General features: G+C 41.6%; 2 protein-coding genes and 1 long non-coding RNA gene across 16 annotated transcripts in view; 2 read left to right on the top strand and 1 right to left on the bottom strand.

Annotated features, from left to right (window-relative positions):
• The window catches only part of ZNF462 (zinc finger protein 462), a 156,429-nt gene extending 142,923 nt beyond the window's left edge, over positions 1–13,506 (bottom strand). For 9 of the 14 annotated variants that reach the window (XR_013535802.1, XR_013535803.1, XM_035253863.3 and 6 more), the window contains exon 1: positions 10,297–10,486. The gene's annotated coding sequence lies outside the window, so the exon portion shown is untranslated. Of the gene's footprint in view, positions 1–1,405; positions 1,518–10,296; positions 10,487–13,450 lie in introns of those variants that run through there. The other 5 variants (XM_035253866.3, XM_035253903.3, XM_035253929.3 and 2 more) reach the window with 2 other exon arrangements.
• Positions 12,607–18,742, top strand: LOC144582649 (uncharacterized). The gene is made up of 2 exons (XR_013535808.1): positions 12,607–13,107; positions 15,930–18,742. It is a non-coding gene; the product is annotated as an uncharacterized LOC144582649 (long non-coding RNA).
• Positions 13,112–13,813, top strand: LOC118151359 (uncharacterized; the record flags this gene model as incomplete). The annotated part of the gene is given in 2 exon segments (XM_035290685.2): positions 13,112–13,277; positions 13,280–13,813. Coding segments are annotated over 2 exon segments (570 nt in total), but the record flags the coding sequence as incomplete, so codon positions are not given.
• Positions 18,743–20,261: the final 1,519 nt, after the last annotated feature.

Raw genomic sequence — 20,261 nt, 5'->3', positions numbered from 1 at the left:
CCTTAAAAATGTCCCTTACGGCCAGGCGCGGTGGCTCAAACCTGTAATCCCAGCACTTTGGGAGGCCGTGGGGGGTGGATCACGAGAGATCGAGACCATCCTGGTCAACATGGTGAAACCCCATCTCCACTAAAAATACAAAAAATTAGCTGGGCACGGTGGCGCGTGCCTGTAATCCCAGCTACTCAGGAGGCTGAGGCAGGAGAATTGACTGAACCCAGGAGGCGGAGGTTGCGGTGAGCCGAGATCGCGCCATTGCACTCCAGCCTGGGTAACAAGAGCGAAACTCCGTCTCAAAAAAAAAAAAAAAAAAAATCTGCAAAAATGTCCCTTACACGGCCTCTTGCTGTTTTTCCTATCGTCTCCTCTATAAGCTCTTCAGTTAAACACACTTTCTCAACCTATTACAGTAAGTTCTATCTCTCATGTCAACTAATATATTACAATTAATGTTCCATTATTCTCAGATTTACTTCCAGAACTCCAAGGATATACTCCTGGCATAAGCAACTGGAAGAGACAAACCATCAAGAACGTAAGCTATGAGCAGAGCAAGTAATAACCAAGGCCAGGTCCCACCAGCTGAGAGCCAGGCTTCTGGAGTCAGGCCCCACTTCATGTGAATCCTGGGTCACCAACTTTGCAGCCTCATGACTTTGGCTAAATTACTTTACCTCCCTAAACCTCAGTTTTCTCTACCCTATGAACAGTCCCTGATTCATATTAAATGTTAGAAAAAACAATTATCCAGTATTACCTATGAGTCAGTTCAGGAAGGGAGACAGCATTTAAGGTCTATGTGGTATTCCCACTCTACAGTGTTGGCAGATTTTTTTGATGAAGGAATCATTTATTTTCTATTGTTCTTACCCAATATTAGAACAGACAATATTCAATTGACAGCAGAAAGGAGAGAAGTTCTTGCAGCTGAACTCTGACATTCAAATGAGAAGGGTCTCTTCTGAGGCCAGGTGCAATGGCTCACACCTGTAATCCCAGCACTTTGGGAGGCTGAGGCAGGTGGATTGCCTGAGCTCAGGAGTTTGAGACCAGCCTGGGCAACATGGTGAAACCCCGTCTCTACTAAAATACAAAAAATTAGCTGGGCATGGTGGTGTGTGCCTGCAGTCCCAGCAACTTGGGAGGCTGAGGCAGGAGGATTGCTTGAACCCAGGAGGTGGCAGTTGCAGTGAGCTGAGATCATACCACTGTACTCCAGTCTGGGTGACAGAGCAAGACTCTGTCAAGAAAAAAAATTTAAAAAAGAAAATGGACTCTTTTACAAAGACCCCTTCCCACTTATTATTATTAAATACTAATTAGTCTTCAGAGAAGACTATTTAAGATAGAAACCACAGAAGAGAAAAGATTTTGGGTGATAAGCACTTATTACTGAAATCCTTACATGATCTCTAGCTGGTATCTGTCTTTGGTCATCTTCAGTCAATAACCCAGCATTCAAATTGTACCCCAAATGAAGGACCCCTCTATCAGGCCCATGGCAACCTGGGTTGAATGCTGGTGCTCCATTGCTAACTAAGTGGTCATAACACAGAGGGATGATGTAATTAGGGATTAGAATGGCTCAACATTCTGAACCGCAATGGCCTTATTTTGGATTTTAAAATGCTGGGACTGGATGGAGATCAGCTTGTGACGCTTGGCTCAAGCCAATGGCTTAATCCCAAACTGACACCAGGCAGTAGTCATGGTCCATTCCTTTCCCCTCTGAAAAGGCATGTCTTTGTTCTTCATTTCTTCTAATACCCAGGGCATAGGTAGAGAAGTTCTATGGATCACTTTAGAGAGGACTATCACATTTTCTGTCCATTAATAATGCAGCTATTTTCTGCCGTGCTCTATTCTCTACTTTGTTCATTTTCCAGGAAAATCTCCACCTAGGCCTACTTAACCAGTTCCCTCCAGTTTCCATCTGTCCTTTGTCAGAAAGGCTGTATTTGTAACCCCAAAGTCACATAAATTGTCCTCCAAACCCAATTCTATTTTTTACAATAGGAAGTGGCCAAAGAATGTGGATCTGAGCACGGGTCTTCATATTTCACATGTGTTAGGTACCAAATTACAAGGTCTTTTTCTACTTGCTTTATTGTTTCTTAAAAGCAATGCCTTAGTTCTTCCTGTAGGCTCTTCCCAGTGGATAGACTTCTATTTCAACTAGTCAATTACTTTCCTGCTTCTCTTCTTCTTTTCCTTCTCCCATCCAAGCAGTCACTCCTTCCCAGCAAATTTCCACCATATAATTACAGCAATGCTTTAGCCTACTTTCCTGTTAGCTTTAACAACCTTGTCTATTTTCTACTTGTGCTGATGCCACTGTTTGCTTTTCTGACCGGCTAATCCATGTATCCTTTCAAGGCCTAACTTCCCCTACCATGATAGCAGCTGGAGCTCTAATTCACAGGTGCCTTCCAAAGCTTTTCATTAGCAACAGAAATGAGATGGTTTAGAAACTCATTTCTTAATCTGCAGGTGAGTATTGGAACCTTTGTGCAGCAAACATCTTTCAAGTATCCCACATTGTGCCACTGCACAATTATTTCTGGAGTAATAAGTACAATGTTAAGGCACATTTGTAGTGTTAACGGGGAGAATTTTCCCTTAGAGGAAATCAGCTCCCACCCCCCAGCCTCTGGCATTTCCCAGTTCAGAAGAGAAGCACTCAGCTGACAAGAGCAAAACCGAAGAATAATGGTGTTACCTTCTTAAATCAGAACAGGAAAAAGAAGAATTCCAAAATTTGGAGGCTTTAGCGTGTGTTCTGGTTCAACTGGCCAGACGAGAACTTCGGAGTGAGGCTGGCCTTCCCCAGCTGGGCTCTGTGGCAGCTAAGCCTCTCCACAAATCCTGGGCTTAATTACTTCTGACACAGTTGTCTCACCTGGGCCTACAGCTCCTTTTGTGCTCCAACCAAGCTGAATCCAAAGGTAAGACTTCGCTTCCTCATCTTGGGCAAATGCTTAATTTCCTGCTAAGTGATCCTAAAACATTTTCATCAGGATCTATTGGTTCCTAGCAGATTTTTCTCCATCTTTCCTTGTGTGGTCTTTGTTAAAATTTGTCTATGTGAAGGTCTAGCAAATAACTTCCTGAATTATACAGTTCTCTTCTTCAAGTATTAATTTTTTTTTAACAAGTAAGTACCTATCAACCTTCCCTTCACCCTAAAGAGCAGGGTCTACTCTTTGAATAAGGTTAAGGGTAAGATGTGGACAGGCACAGCACAAGTATTTTATTAATATCCAGAAGCAACATGCAGTGAACTGAACAAGCAAACACATGAAAGCAAGGAAATCAATACCAAAATACCCATGACCTGGCACACACAAAAAAAACCCTTCTCTCCAAGAATAACTCAAGAAAAAATGTCTCCAGCTAGGAATTAGGCAAGAATGCTTTGAAGACACCAAGCAATCCGCTCACCAGAAGTAAAAGACAATGCATTTGTAGGTGACATTACTAGCACCTCCTCACACCACACCACTCATTTCTTGTCTTTCTAAGCCATGAAAACAACTAACTTTGTATTGGTATCATACATCCAAAGACGTTAAAAATCCTCTGTGTGCTTCAGCTGATGAGGATAGGAGGACTTAGAAAAGAGATACATTTTATGATAGCATTTCCAGGCACAAAATGTAAATCCAAATTGCTTCCAATGGACTTCCCATTTATCAGTGTGCACAGTTCTCCAAATACAAAGTTCAAGGGGACAAAAAAAAAAAAAAAAGAATCCAAAAGAGCTTCCTAGTAAACTGCAAATACAATCTAAATTCGTAAAAACCCATTTTCCCACATTTGGAAACTTCTCCTGGGTCTTATAAATCCAAGGGACAGTTCAACTTACAATTATCTTTGCTCCAATGCCCCCCCCAACCCAAACTTTTTTTCCTTCCTTTAGTACTGGCATGCAAACCATGCTGTTTTAACTTCTTTCCTGTTCTCCCAGTTCTTCTGGAACATTTTATTTTCGACAGTCAACTCATTTGGAGGAATGCCACACTGAGGTTCAACTGTTTACAGCGTTAACTGTGTTTCTGCCAGAAGTCCACATCCAGCACTACCTTCTCCACACTGCCTCCAGGATTAAAAATTGATGCATTCGTTTGGAAGAAGCTTAGAAAATGTGGAAACTTCCAAACATCACTCTTCTTCTTTATAAAATCGCTTTTGCTCATTCAAGAAGAGACAGAAGTAAAAATCCACTGTACCCTTCCTTATGGGACTGTCCTATTGCTCATGGTTAAACGGTGTTTGTGTTGTTAAAAGTCATTTTAATGATGATTTCATGTATATTGGGAAAATGGGAAAAGGTTAACCGTCAGTCTGCAAGACAGAATTGGGCTCCAAGAAGATACATGGAGGGCACATTTTGAATGAGTAAGAACATTGGAAAACCACCAGTAATTGTTTCAGACTGGATTTCACCTCTCAGCCATTCATCAGTATTACAAAATGGCATCTCTGAAAGGAGCCAATTTAAATCTGTACCACGTTGCAAAATAGATCCTCAGAGTCCATTTGTGGCCACTATTGTAAGTTGCAATAGACTCAGACAAACTTCCCAAAAAGGACATTTGAAAAGGGCTCCCAAGCCCTTGGATGATGGAATGAGAGATGAGAGCAGGAAAGATGAAAAGTACAGCTACAAACCCAGGAGCTAACACTTTACTGAATGTCACGTGAACAAAATTGGTCTCTGGATCTATGAATGAAACCATACTCAACTCTGAGCTCCCCAACATGTTAAATCCAACTAAGAAAAATCCATACCTCTGCCCACTAGTGTGTGAGTACAGAGTGTCTCAGAAAGCCTTGAGCCCTGGAGAAGAGAGTGGCTATTTCACAACCCTCAACAATCAAATGCAACGGGGTAATGGAAAGGGCACTAGGCTGGAGTTAGCCGACCTGAGTTCTAGGCCTGGCTTGGTTACAACTGAACTTTCTGACCTTGTGCAAGTCACTTCATGTCTTTGTGCCAGTTTCCTCTTCAGTATAATGCAAGTGGAGGGAGGAGACTTAAACTCTATGATTTCTCTAAGGCCTAAGACAACAAAATAAATTGGAAGGTCTGCCTGGTAAATATTAAATACCTCATAGTTCTTACTTACTTGTCACTTTAAAAATAATTTTTATGTTAATTTCTACATGAGAAATAATATTTTTGTTCCTCACCCCAAAACTTCAGTTTTTACTCCCTACTCCCTAGAGTTCTTCCACATAACATTAAATGCCTCTTTTCCTTTCTTTCCTATTTTTTTAAGCAACCTTCCCCAAACGAAGACTTGTGCTATTAAAAGAGCTTAGAACTTCCCATTTCCTTGCTAGGGCTAAAATTAAACTGTCCATTCCTTAGGGCCCGACATAACATCTGCCAGATGTCTTGGCATATCACACAAGGAGAGGAATTTTCTTCTAGCATTATCTACTCTCCTCTCTGTTTTCTCATAATCAATTAATAGGTCACCAACACCCAGCTAATGTTTCTCTCAAAGCCATCAACTCCATCAGTATGTGAAACTCACAAGATACTTGCTTTCACACACACCCACCCCCCACCCCCCACACACACAGTTTTGGTTTTTTTTTTCAGTCCACTGGATTTTAGCTTTCAGTCATGGAAATATTGTTCCTCCACTTCTATCAGATATACCAACCACCCGAGTCATACATTCATGCCAGATTCTTAGCAGTAAGAGTCCATTATGTATATGTCTCCTAACTGTGACTGTGGCATTATAAAATAACATCTCTGTTCCCCAACTATCAATTTAGAATATCTGATACAGCTTTCTCAATTCCATGATGCAGTGAACTATAAGTCTGAAAAAGGCACATACTGGAAAGAGTAAGTAAGGTTACCTTAACCAAGAAATCACAGCAACAAGGAATAATTTAAGACAGACTAGACCCTATTAAACTCCATCACACAGAAGAAAGGACTCTTTCCCATTGCAACTTTACCATTCCTTTCTTTCAGGAAAACTGACCACAAGTACTCTAAAGTCCATTAGTAGAGTTGGATTTTTTTTCTCCTTCTGTCTTCCGGAAGGCTCATTATGAAGAGTAGATAAGTTTTTTTTTCCCCCCCTCTAAAAGTTGTTTCCAACACCAAAGAGTACGGGGGAAAAAAACAATTCATCAGGGAATGTGGTCAATGAATTAGAATGACATAAATCCAATATGAGAAATATTATGGAATATGAGAATCCAACAAGAATTTTTCTTATGTCAGTGTGCATCATAGCTTGCAAATATTTCCCATGATTTCTCCTTGTGATAGAGGCATGGCAAAAATTTGCATAATAAGCCACATGAACTTGTCTCATAAATAAAAATGATCTTTGGGTTTTGACATTAAATGAAAATGTCTAATTTGACACTTTTTCTCTCATGGTGGTTTATCCAAAATGCTTGTCTTAATTCAAATGGGTATGTCTAGAAAAATTCAGGAAGCCATGTCCTTAAATATTATGGAGTTTGCCATATTGATGAAGGGCATCGGAGATGAATGTGTCTTAGATAACCAGTTAGAACACATTCCCAAATTCCAAGATGCCTCTTAAATACCTATTTTTTGCCCTCCAGAAAAGTTCAGCTCTAAGACACCAAAACATTTGGTTGCAAAGTGAAAAATGTGGACAAACTGCTGAACTGGCAACCAGGCTGTTAGATTTCTCCCCCCTGCTGAAATAAGCAAATGAACCACTTGTCCTGCTATCAGTAACAATAAAAAAAATCATGAAAGTTTGTTTCAAGATCATTATATAATGTACTTATGTTTACATAAACATACATGGTTAATTAGATGTAAAATTATCTGGTAATTACTTTTCCAAATAACTCTTTATCCATTGCATCTGAACTTCCCGGTCTGGACACCTGGTTTGGTGCATCCATTTATGCATTAGCAAATTTAAATATAATATTGGTGAAATTTCACTTCAGAGCAAAAGTAACGCTATCAAAAGATAACGTTCAAAAACAAATAATAAAAGTTATGATTCCAAGAAGGATTTTTTAAAAGTGTTCTTGGAGAGGCCTAGGTTTTTCATAAAGGAGCAGAGATCTGAACAGAAGTATTTTTAAATGAGCATACACATCAACTGAAAACCATAAATTCTTGTCTGCACAAACATGGTTTTACTTCATTGACCATGGACAATTATCAGCTAAAGAACCATGTATTTCCCCTCTCCTTTCACACCCCTCAGAAGAACAATAACCCTCAATTAATGACACAACAGTTTGGTTTGAAAAATGTGATGTTGTCATATACAGCACTGTGCATTTACTGAGTGACAGTGCTACCAGCTACTCAACAGAATATAATTACATCTGGAATCTAAAACCACTTCAATATGCAGAAAAATGCTGTAGACATAAGGAACTTTACACACAAAAAATATGACACATAATGAGAAAGCAAAGCAAGAAAAATGCTGTTACAAGTTGCTCACCAATGTGTTCCTTATTTCTCTTGAAGCTGGTACCTTTCTATTATTTCTCCTTAGTTGAAAGCAAGGTCCAATTAGCCTCCTTAGAATATATTAATTGGTTCTGAATCTCCTCCAAGTTTTCATTCCACCGTGGAGCCCTCCTCACCTATCTTCAACAGTTCATCTAAAATTCTTCCAACATCTTCCCTCATCCTCAAGATGGCTACCTCACCTAATGGAAAAGCAACATCTTCATGGTTGGCTTTTATAAATTTCTGAAGCATTTCAGGATTTAGTTCTTTGCTTGGGTCACTTATGTAGATTCTCTACAACTAATCAGTGAAGAGCTCCCATCAATGTGTGGACTAGGGTAGGAACTCCGTCCTTTTTTCAGATTATCCTCACAAAATGTCTTCCTACATGATTAATAAATTCCTCCCAATTAAAAAGGTGAAGACACCTGGACATAAGTTTTTCTCAACCGACATACTGTTTTTAAAATTTGTTTCCATAGTGACATTGTTAAGAAGACATACTGATATTTCTGAAGACTTAGAGTACTTCAGAACACAGAAAAAAATAGCCGAAGGAAAGGGAAAGGGGGAAACAAAGGAACTAAAAGAAGGCCTAACATACAAATGGAACGACCTGAAGAGAATTGGAGAACCTGGAGAAACTGGTGTTAGTCAGTCAGTCTTAGAGTCCCTCTGAGATCTTGCAGGATTATTCTTACTATTTTTTATATTTGCAGAAACCAACCCAAATCAGACAATAAAGTCTTGCAATGCATCAAAACATGATGATAACCAAGCCCTAGAACTCAAAAAAAAAATCTCAGCTTAGGGCCATCACCATCTTCACAAGGAGGAAATAACATTTCCTGGTGACTTTCATGAGACCTGGTGCAGCTTAAAGTTGTGTGAAGACCTCAGTGGAAATGTTTTAAGGTTTTTGCCTTGCCTTTCCTGAAGGAGGTCAAAACCCTTCAGGTCCACTCAAAAGGAGAAAAAAATTCCAAAAGTTTACTTTAAAATGGAAACAAACGCCTCAATAACTTGTGAAAACACTCCTTTGGTGGGAGAAAAATCTGAGGAACCCTTAAAAGCCCTCATTTCCTTGCATAATGAATAGAGAGTGAGGAACCACCACAAGATTTCCCTCTGGAAAGGGAGAAGGAGTAGGCAAGCAAGCCTCCTCCTCCTCCTCCTCCACCCATCACCAACAGAGCTTCAAAATGGAGACATCCATAATTTTATAAACACTTCTCATCTCAGCTTTGTCTCCTGGAAACCCGCTCTCCTCCATTTTCTGGTGGAGTTACAACATGACACGGCTTACCTGACTCAGTTCCCAGCTCCTAACCAAACTAGTCACTTCCTCCAAAAACCTGCAAGCAACCTCCAGAAACAGAACCAAAGCACACCAAACAGCCAACACAGACACTCAGACACAGCCCCCGGGAGCCCTGGGAGAAAGCCCCAACTGGTTGGTGTATCCCCATCCCAGACGCGTGCTTAAAAATGAAACTTTTTTTTTTTTTCCTTGGTTGGGGAGGAATATAAAAGGAACTCCAGGCAGCCTCCCTCCCTCTCTGTAGGTTAGAAGCTACAATGAAAAGAAAATGAGGGTTCCTTCAGGAATGGTGAACAGCCTGGAGAATGAACGTGAGAAGGAGCTTTGTGTTTTGGAGTCTGGACTGGAACCAAAGCAGACAGCTTGCAAATGGAGGACAGGGAGATAAAGAAAGGGAAAGAGGGGCTGCTCCAATGGGGGGCGGCTGCGGCTTCCCCTCGTGCCTGGAAGGAGGGCAGACCCCTGGGAACTGCACCAGGAGTGAGACGCCCCCCCAGGCCCCTGCCTTCCTTTCTCCTTTCCTCAGAGGAGAGCCAAGCGTGTGTAATGGCTTCTCCTCTCCAGAAACCGTTGTCCTCCTCCACCAGACGCGTCTGAACCCCCAGCCTGGAGACAGCTCCTCAGCCGCTCTTGAACCTGCGCCCCCCCACCCGGCCGGTGCCCCCAGCTCCTCGCCTCTCTGTTCACCAGCAGCACCGGCACCAGTGGCTGCAGCAGCCACCCCCCGACACATCCCGACCCCGCATCCCAACTTCGGGGAGAGAGAGAGAGGAAAGAGAGACAGAAGAGAGGAGAGAGAACCAAATACCTGAGGAAGAGGGGGGTGCCAATCCGCACGGCTTTGCCATCGGGCGGGGGACAGGCAGACAGAGTGGGGGAAAGGAAGGAGAGGGACAGAGAAAGAAAGAGGTCAACCCGCTCAGGTCGGGGCCGCTGGCTCGGAGCTCTCCCTCCTCTGACCCTCGCTCGCTCCCTCTGGCTCTCGGCTCAGGTCTCCGGCCTCCCGCCCTCCGCCCCCCTCTCTGTCCCTACTCCAGTCCCCACACTCGGAGCATCCGTCCTAAGCCTCCAGCTCTCTTCTCACTCATCTTTCATTTTCTCTTCTCTTCATAGAACTACACGAAATTAATTAAGCCACCGCGCTCACTCCCCCCAGCAGAAGGAGCAGCCAGCAGGAAAAGCACAGCCACCTCCACTGCCACCACTACCACCTTCTCCTCCTCTTCCTCCTCCTCCTCTTCCTCCCTCGCTTCTCCTCCTCCTCTTCCTCCTCCCCCTCCTGCTCTCCCTCCTCCCCCTCCTCCTCTTCTCTCTCGCTTCTTCTCCTCTTCCAACAGCCAGTCCATGCAGGGGACTTCCTCTCCTCCCCGCTCCTCCAACCCTCCTTGGCCGAATGAATGAGCGCGTTTGTGCCTCCACCACCCCGCGCTCTCCTCCCCGGAGCACTCGGACCACCCCGAGGTGGTTGTTAATTGCAGTAACTTACAGAAGAAGCGTCCCGGCGCCGGGAGGTGCTTCGGTTTCTCCAGCCCCACCGCCTCCTTATCCTCTTTCTCTTTCTCCTCTTCCTGCTCGGGTTATTGTTGTGGAAGTTGTTTGGGAGTCTCATGTGCTTCTGCCGGGTCTCAGCAATGGAGGATCGCCATCTTCCCTGCCTTCCTCGGCTCCTCAGACTCGCTGCAGCTGCAGATGACCTGAGATATCCGTCTCTCTCCCTCTCCCTCTCTCTCCCTCCCTCCCTCTCCCTCTCACTCTCTCTCTCTCCCCTCTCTCTCCTCTTCTCTCTCCTCTCCTCCCTCTCCCTCGCGCGCTCTCTCTCTCTCCCTCCCTCTGTGTCTCTCTCTGAATAATGAGCAACCAGGGGGAGAGAGAAAGCAAGACAGAAAGAGAGAAGGAAGACAATCTTCTCCTGCCACACAAAACGCCGGAGCACCAGGGGGTGCGCGAAGCCTTTCTAATAACAACAACAACGTGCAGGAGAAAGAAAAAAAAAAAAAAGAAAGAAAGAAAGAAATGAGGAAAAAGGCTAGGGGAAAAAAGAGGAAGAATTATCCAAGAGCTGGAGAAGAGCAGAAGGAGAAGCTGGAGGAGATGCTGAGGCTGCTGCTGCTGTCCCCCCTCCCCCCTGCTGAACCCCAGAAGGAGGCAAGGTGGTTGCAAAGTTAAGGCTGGGACATTGTCTTTGTCACTCAGAGCAACACAGAGCCAGGCCAGTGAGATGCAAGAGGAGGAGGTGGCGGCGGCAGAGGAGGAGGAGGAGGAGGAGGTGGTGGTGGTGGAGGAGGGGGAGGAAGAGGAGGAGAAGGAGGCAAAGGAGAAGGAGAAGGGGAAGAGGGAGATGAGATGAATAAAGACCTGCGGAGAAGGCGGTGCGAGGAGCGCGGCAGCCGAGCCAAGGCGTGCGCGCTCGCGTCCCGGTGGCGCCCGGCAGCCCTGACCCGCAGAGGAAGCCCCCGGTGAGGACCCTGCCCGGCAGATCATAGCGCTCCCACCGTCAGCTCTGCCCGAGGCACCGAGCCCGGGCCCCAGAGGGTCCCTCACTTGCATCCATCTAGAGGCCAACCTTTGCAAAGAACATACAGGGGAACTGGAGGTTGCAAGTCTAAACCCAGATCAACCACGTGGGGCTTTTTAATCCCTTTCCAGCTTGCGGTGTGAGTATTTCCAGTGAAAAGCTCAAATTGTCCATTACTGGCACGTATTTTGAAGTCTTCTCCCCTGAAATAAAGGCTCATTGTGCGTTTTATTTCTTTTCTGATATGGAAGGTGGGGGGTAGAGGAGGAAAACAGCCCATCATTCCGAGCTTCGGAACCACCACTTTCTTTTCCTAACTTGTGAAATGTTTTGACTGCGCACCAAAAGAAAAAAAGAAAGCCTGCTTAAATAACTTTACACCCTCCAGCCCCGCGTTGTTTGCACTTTCTGGTTGATCATCTAAAGGCTCGGAAAGTAACAATCAGCGCTCCTAATGATAAGGTGTCATGGTGTTGAAGACACGCGAGCCACGATGAAGCTTTCACACCTTGAATTTTTATTTAGCGTAATTCCCCCCCCCCGTATCATTCAGAACTATCTCTTTCGCAAACGAGTGGTTCCCCCCTCCACCACCAGGTCGAAAGTCTCCTAAGGCTTTAATTGGACTGGGAGCGTTGTGGGGTGGGGGTAGGGGTTCTACAGTATCAAAAAAAATCAATGCAGTAAGTCAGGAGCAATTGAAGTTCAAGGGCATGGGCTGATTGTACCATTTCTATTTCTCGGATCTTGGAGTTGGACATCAACAACCTCAAGAGAGAAACGCGCAGCGCGCGGGGCAGAGACCTTAATTAAAGTTTCTTTTGTCCGCGTCTGAATTGGGGGATGTTGCTGGATTCCTTTGCATTGAGGAGCGCGCATCCGGTGAAGGCGCGGTGCTAAGGATCCTGGGCAAGGCTGTCCTCTTTAAATACTCGCTCTTTCTTCTACCATCCCTCCAAGCAACAGTCCGAGAAGATATATACCCATAAATCCATACAATAAAGGAGAAGTAGGAGACGCGCGCGGAGTTGGTTCCCATCCTATAGCGGGGCTTCCTAAACCGATCTAAATCGTCCTTTTCCAAGGTTTTCCCGACCCTATGATTCCTGAGCAGAATCTCTCACCCCGAGGCACGATTTCACCCACTTCCAGTCAACACTTCCTGCCCTTTTCTCCTCCCACTCACATTGAAAAGCTCGGGATCCCTAAAAGGGTGTTGATGGCGGGGGTGATAAATAAATAAATAAATGACACTCTACGCGTGCGGTGGGGAAGAAAGGAGGGGGAGGGAGAGGAAAGGCGAGGAGAGAGAAGAGAAGTAAGGAGAGGAGAAGAACAAGGCGCAGAAAGGATAGAGGCGAAAGGGGAACGGGAGTCACCGAGAAGAGAAAGAAGAAAGAAGAGAGGAGGAGGAGGACGCTGAGGCTGTTCCGGACTGAAATGATCCTGGCTTTGTGCAGCTTCGGGAGGACTCCCCCTTCCGAGTGCCCAGAGGGAACCAGGGAAGTCCTCCAGCCCCGAGCTCCTCCCCACCCGGACCCGGGGGTGTCTGAGCGCTGGCCGCCGCCACCCCGTAAATTCCTCGTGGCAACCGGAGGAAGCGCGCCAGGTCTCCGCCGTCCCTCCACTGTCCCGGCTGATAATTTACCTCTTTGTCTTTAATAAAAAGCTGACTTTTTCTATCAAGCTCTGCACCGAGAAAATAACAACCGTATTTCAGGTTGAAAGCTCCTATGACTGCTGGGTTTTGGAGACTGCGATAAAATCTTCATCGACGTGAAGGTACCTTCTGGGTTGGCTTTGGGTGGTAAGTCCTAAGAGGAGGGCCGTCCTTCCCTGGGGGCAGGGACGCAGGGAAACAGGCGGTGGGGAGGGAGGAAGGAGTGACGAGGTCCGAGGAAACCTTGGGTTTCCAAGGCTCCTGGGGCACCAAAGGGCTTCCCGCAGTCGGGGAATGAGCCCTGGGGAGGAGCCTTTTGCGAGAACGTGAGCGCGCCCCAACACGCCTCAGACCTCGTAAACCCACTTGGCAAAGACAGGGGAAGCGGCTGGCGGACCGACTGCGGTGAACTCAAGAAATTAACCTGCGCTGCAATTAAACGGGCTGCCGCCCTTTCAGACTCACCTCGAGCGACCGAAATAGAGAGAGCTCCCGAACCGGCCGCGGGGGGACCTGGCTCCACCCTCCCGTCCCAGGAGAAGAGGACAAAAAGGGGAGATGGACTTGGAGGTGGCCCCGCCCTTCAAACGCTCCAATCCTTGGAAACCAAACCTCCTCTCCAAGCCTCCACGTCTAGAAGGGACAAAGGCTTTCAGGCTTCTGGTGTGGGTTCATTGGGGGAAAGGTACAATGGTTAAGTTTCCATCCCAAATACGGTACCACAGGATGGTCTTTAGAAGACACACTCGGTCTTCTGGTTTAGAAGCAAACTGACTTCCTGAAGCTGTGAAGCGAACTATTGCAAAACTCCCCTGCTTTTTTAATGTGGGGGCGATACAAATTCAATTAATGATGCCATACACATACTCTTTTAGACTTTTTAGAAGTCACAAACGCTTTAACTCTACAATGATAGTAATTGAAAGAGGTTAAACATGAATGGGCTTTTTTTTTTTTTTCTTTTTGTTTTTATTTGGGGCAATTTTTTCAAATGATAAAAAAAAAACTATGAATAAAAGCTGGGTCATTCAAGGAAAGCGCTGTGCCTGAGGGTTTTCGGTGAAGACCTTAATACACTTAGCATTTAAGTAACTGTAATTATGCTTTGCCATTAGCAGACCATTAAGATAAACAGGAGAAAGTTCACACCTCCTGCTATTTCATTCCCTAAGAATATTCACAAAGATAATACCAGGCTAGTTGGGGTTGGGTTATCTTCTCCATCAGGAGGTTTAAATTTGTTAATTAAAATAGAAAAAACTTGGTTTCCTACACAACAAGCAAGGTGAGGGAAGTCTCACAGGGACATCCCGACTCCTTGAAATTTACCTTTTTTTTAGTTTACCCTATGGCATTATCCCCTGGAGTCATATGGGGTTTCAAGACTATTAATGTTCCAGGGAATATGAATATGTTAGAAGTCTGGACTTTCTTCTCCCTTATCATGGGTGACTGACATACACACTCCTCATAAAGAGAAATTATGGCTCATCAAAAGAGTGACTTTATGAGCATTAATAGAATAATAAATCTTGCACTTTTAGTTCAAGAAACAGTGAAGTCCTATAATCAGAGTGACCCATGCAAATATGATCCATTCACTTGCCCAACTAACAGGATACAGATAGTCTATAAATCATTTTAGTTTTTAAAACCTTAAAAGGAAGGCACCCAAATCCCCCAAAGGAAAGTGTTTATGGAGGGAAAGGGACTTCTAGTAAACCTGCAAGAAGAGATCATGGAAAAATGAACAGTCAGTCCAGAAGCTTAATTAGATAGAATTTCAACGGCAACAAGAATGGATAGATGTTCTAATGTCATTGTTTCAATATTTACGTTCTATCATTTAAAAAGATACAAGTCTTCCTGCTTCCTGAAAGCTATATTTAAAACAAAAAATCCAGTTCATAGCCCCACTTTGTAAATTCCAGCTGGAAAACTGTTCAAGTAAATGATTTTAGCAAAAGAAAGAGTAGGTGAACACAATATGGCTTTTTAACCACATTGTCACACATCTCTTAACTTGGTATTTCCCTGCCTTTGTAAAACTTCCTTTCTATGCAATGCAACATAGTCTTTTTACTAATTTAGTTTGTTTGTGATTTTTCAATGAATTACCTATTTTAAATTCTTAAGAGCTTTACTCTTGCTGGAAATTACTGTCTTCAAAAAAATTTTCTCAAAACTTCAAATCGGATAATTGCAGAACCTCCAAATACCAAAAAAGTGAAGTCACTAGCACACCTTTCTGATCTCTTATAAAAAAATCAATATATTGTCATAAAGCCATATTTAAACATATGTAACTCGTTAGCTAGTGTCCATGCCTAGGGAAAGTGACTGAAAGAAGACAAAGGTGGATTAATCATGATTCTGAACCTCTCTCAAAGGAAGAAACATTGCAATAACTTATATTAAACTTAGTCCATATGAATCTTGGTATATATACCTTTGGATATTAAAGATGTTTTGAAAGTGATACTTTAAAATTCAAAAGAAAGTTTCCATAGGTAGAAGTTAAATGTACAGTTCTATCAAACTAATTATTGTAATATGTAGTGTATTATTGCTCATTCGGTCATTGAATCTTTGTTTAGCGTCTGTATTATGGCATTCTCAGAACTGAATACTAGAGATACAGAGATGAATAACTGAAATGAGTGAGATTTTTGAGGCATGATCTACTTCATGAACTACTAGCTTCAAAATCACATTACTTAGATTTAAAACTTCAGATTTTTTACTCAAAAGCAATACCAGGATTTGGCCAATGATGAAACCATAATTAATTTGAATATTTCTATTCTCACAATGAAGCCATTAAGGAGTAATATTTTGTCAAAATATAATTTTTGGAGTTCATTGTAAAGCCAATGTCTTAACCCATAATTTAACATGAAACTCTTCCTCAAAGAGATCTATTTTATTTTATTTTTTATTTTAGATGGAGTCTCGCTCAGTCGCCCACGCTGGAGTGCAGTGGTGAAATCTTGGCTCATTGTAACCGCCACCTTCAGGGTTCAGATGATTCTCCTGCTTCAGGCTCCCAAACAGCTGGTACTACAGGCACACACCACCACATCAAGCTATTTTTTTTGTATTTGTAGTAGGGACGGGGTTTCACTGTGTTGGCCATGCTAGTTCTGAATTCCCAACCTCAAGTAATCCGCCGGTGTCAGCGTCCCAAAGTGCTAGGATTACAGGCATGAGCCACCACTCCTAGCCAATCATTTTAAAAAAAGCGAAATAGCAACCTTATATCAACTACATTCTGAAGACAAGACTCAAGTGAACGATTGCCCATTTGTTGAAGCTTCATTTCCAGCAAAAAACCAACATTTCTAGGTTCTTACTATTTGTTCTCCAATTGAAGCTTGGAGAAAGAAAGTGACTTATTCAGGAACACAGAGCTGGTAAAGAGCAGTCAGCCCTAGAATCTACACTTCAATGGTAGTTTCTCCAAAGTTATCATTCTTATATCACAGTCAAGATTTCTTCTTTTTCTTTTTTGGGGGGATATATTTTCATGTTACTTGGTCCTGTTATTTAATTAATATACATTTTTAAAGTCAACTTTAAAATTTTTTTTAACTTTATCATAAGCAATAACATTCACAAATCACAGGTCTGATGGACTATTTATATATACAATTTCAATGCATATCTAAATACGTATACTATTATCAAAATTGAAAGATAGATTTTTGGATTAAAAAATGTCTGACAGTATACTTGCTAAACTGAATGCTAGTGACAAGGAGTGAGTGAGATGGGGAGGAAACCGTTGTTACATTTTGTGTGTGTGTGTGTGTGTGTGTGTGTGCGTGTGTGTACAAACATGAATCACTTTTATAATTTAAAAAAAAAGTCAAAGAAAAAATTGTGTGACATAGTAGCTAGTCTATCTCTAAATTTTGTATATTCTTATTAGGAAATAAAAATTAGCACAAATCTTTTTTAGAGCAATTTAATAATATACATTTAAAGTCTTAAAATGTTCACACTTTTGTGCCCTAATTCCTATGCTTAGAATCTACCCTAAACAGAAATGGAAAAATATGAATATAAGAAATGATAAAGTAAGTAATCAAAAATAAGTAAGGAAGGAATAGTTAGGTAGATAATAATCTATTCCAGTTATGACATATTAAGTAGCTTAAATTGTTTGAGAATGTTGTGATTAAATAGAAAAATGGTCCAATATTAGGTAAAAGACCTGGATATAAAAATTATGATCATGAATTACTTTTCTGTTAATTGCATAGACCACCACTGTTCCTTGGTCTAGCTTCTAGTTAGCAGTGCTCTGCTGGAGCACAATTTGAAAACCACTGATCTATTCCAGATGAGAAAATTGTCTCAAGGAAAAGTGATTTGCCCAGGGTTACATACCAAGTTATTGAAGAAGCTAAGATCCAGACGTACTAAATCCCTCTTCATGGCTATTTCCACTACATCCAATTTGCCTATCCTAGCAAAAGAGATTTCCTTGAGCTGGTATTGAAGAAAAAGCTTTTACCTTCTCTCCTCCCTTTCTCACTCCTTTAACTTTCTCCTTCTGTCTCTTTCTGGCTTTTTCCTCCCTCCATTCTTAACTTCCTTCCTTCCTAAGTTTTCTCAGAAATGAGATCCCGTACTTTATGTAACCAATAATAATTAACTGCTTAGTTGATCAATAAATACTTTTTATGTTTTCTCTAAATTATTTTGATGACTTTTATTTCATTTCATTTTTTTTTCTAACCTCAGAAGATTAGTGGACTAGCTAATTGTGTTCTCTATATATCAGTATCTTCTGTTTTTGGGGGTATTTGGAGTTATCCTCTACCTTTTTTTTTCATTTTTCAATCTAAAATGATTTTCATAGGCTTAGGATCAGGAAATAAAAGAGACAAAAGAAGCATGTGACTTTTCACCTGGAAAAATATAATTCTCCTTTTATTTCATATATAAATATAAATGGGAAATACGGCATTATTCTGCATTATCAGGGAGCATATGAAATAAAAATTGATTCTTTAGATCCTTTAGCATTTTTCTATCATGGCACACTCACAAAGGACTTATTTAAATATTATTCAAAAAGAAGGACGGTCAATGTTGTCATTTGCCTTATGATGGAACACAGAATTTGAAAGTAGTTGAGACTTTCTGAATGTCATAGACAAGAGATTAGAACAGCAATAGTGAGCTTTATTACAGTTTCCCATGTCAATTGCTTCACCACTCAATTCTAGTATGCACAAAGTTAATTTCATTACCATGTGTAATCCCAGCACTTTGGGAGGCCGAAGCGGGTGGATCACGAGGTCAAAAGATCAAGACCATCCTTGTCAACATGGTGAAACCCCGTCTCTACTGAAAACACAAAAACTTATCTGGGCATAGTGGTGCGTGCCTGTAATCGCAGCTGCTCAGGAGGCTGAGGCAGGAGAATTGCCTGAACCCAGGAGGCGGAGGTAGCGGTGAGCCAAAATCGCACCATTGCACTCCAGCCTGGGTAACAAGAGTGAAACTCCGTCTCAAAAAAAAAGAAAAAAAAAAGAAACCTTTACACACTTAATTGAAATGTCATTTTATTATACACTAAAATTTTTATTTATCATAAGATATGTTTATGGACTATCCATTTGTTTCCATTTATCTGTTCGTCCACTTCAGCAAGTGTGTGTCAGTTATATTTTTCTTATTGACTTTAAACTGAAAAAGATCACAATATTAAATATTGCTTAGATTTTATTAAATATTTGAGCAAAACTTCTGTGTGTGTGTGTGTGTGTGTATTAACTTCTCAGTCTGAATTCTCTCAGTATGTACACAAGTTTAGCTCATGACCTAAAACGGTGGTTTTTACAAATTTGCAGATACATTAGGGGGTTACAAATCCATCAAAAGCTTTACATGAGCTTTTGAAAAACATATACAGTAGGCCCTTGAAAAACTCAGGGGTTAGGAGCATTAACCCCTGTCAAAAATTGGTATGCCTCCACCACAGTCAAAAACTGGTATATAACTTTTGACTCCCCAAAAGCTTGAGTAATAATAGCCTACTGTTGACTGGAAGCCTTACCGATAACAAACAGTTAACACATATTTTTCCATGTTATATGTACAAAACACTATATTCTTACAATAAAGTAAGCTAGAGAAAACAAATGTTATTAAGAAAAAAACATAAAGAAGAGAAATATGTTTACTATTTATTAAGTGGAAGTGTATCGTCGTAAAAGTCTTCATCCTCATGTCTTCTCATTGAGTACACTAAGGAGGAGGAAGAGGAGAAGTTGGTCTTGCTATCTCGGAGGTGGCACAAGGTGGACAAAAAGCTGTGTATAAGTAGATGTGTGGAAACTCATGTTGTTCAAGGGTCAACTGCAGTTAGATTCAGGATGCTATCTGTTTAATATCTTACACTACTGATCCCTTTTAGATATTGTTGCATCTCACTGAGAAAGCAGTAAAGATGATGGAGCAGCAACTTTAAAACTCATGAAAGAAAAACAAGAAAATTCAATTAATGTGGTTAAAACAAACCCCACAAGATTATATAATAGAAAACATGAACACAATGCCAGAAATAAGAATAAGATGTCACAAATAATACTGTTTGGCTAATATGCTTGTCAATTTTCAGAATAGATGTTAATAGATAAAATTTTCTTATCGAGATACAGAAACTCCTACTATTACGCCAAAGAGATAACCACAGACTTTAATCAGGTTTACTAAATGGTTGTTAATTCCATGTATTCTTCTTTTTTGTTCAAGAGTCACAGAATCTGTCAGTTTCTGAAGAAGTGATGTGAAATAAGATAGTCTGAGAAATGGAAAATGTAAACAGCTCTTCGAATAGATCACAAATAAAACTAAATGATCAAAAATGTTTGAAATAAAATAGACTAACCAGAAATCAGGCAAATACTATACAAAAGAAAGCAGAAACTGTAGTAGTAGCAGACAAAATAAAATCCAAGGTGAAAAACATAAATGAAAAAGAGAAGAAAGTTTTAATTGACAAGAGGAATGATTCATTATTTTTATATCCAATAAAGCTTCTTAATATGTGAAGTATAATGGGTTGCATATACAAGGAAGAATTGACAAAACTATAGTGGAAATTGTAGATTTTTGACACGCCTTACCAAAAAATGACAAATTAAATTATCCTCAAATACAAAGTTATAGAGGAGTTGAATAATACATTCATTAAACTTGATTAAGTGGATGTATGCATAAACTCTAGTATCCTTGAAACAATTTTTTTAAATGGCCAATT

The sequence above is a fragment of the Callithrix jacchus genome, chromosome 1, assembly GCF_049354715.1.
Source record: "Callithrix jacchus isolate 240 chromosome 1, calJac240_pri, whole genome shotgun sequence".
NCBI lineage: Eukaryota > Metazoa > Chordata > Mammalia > Primates > Cebidae > Callithrix > Callithrix jacchus.
This window is presented reverse-complemented; position numbering and strand designations above follow the sequence as displayed.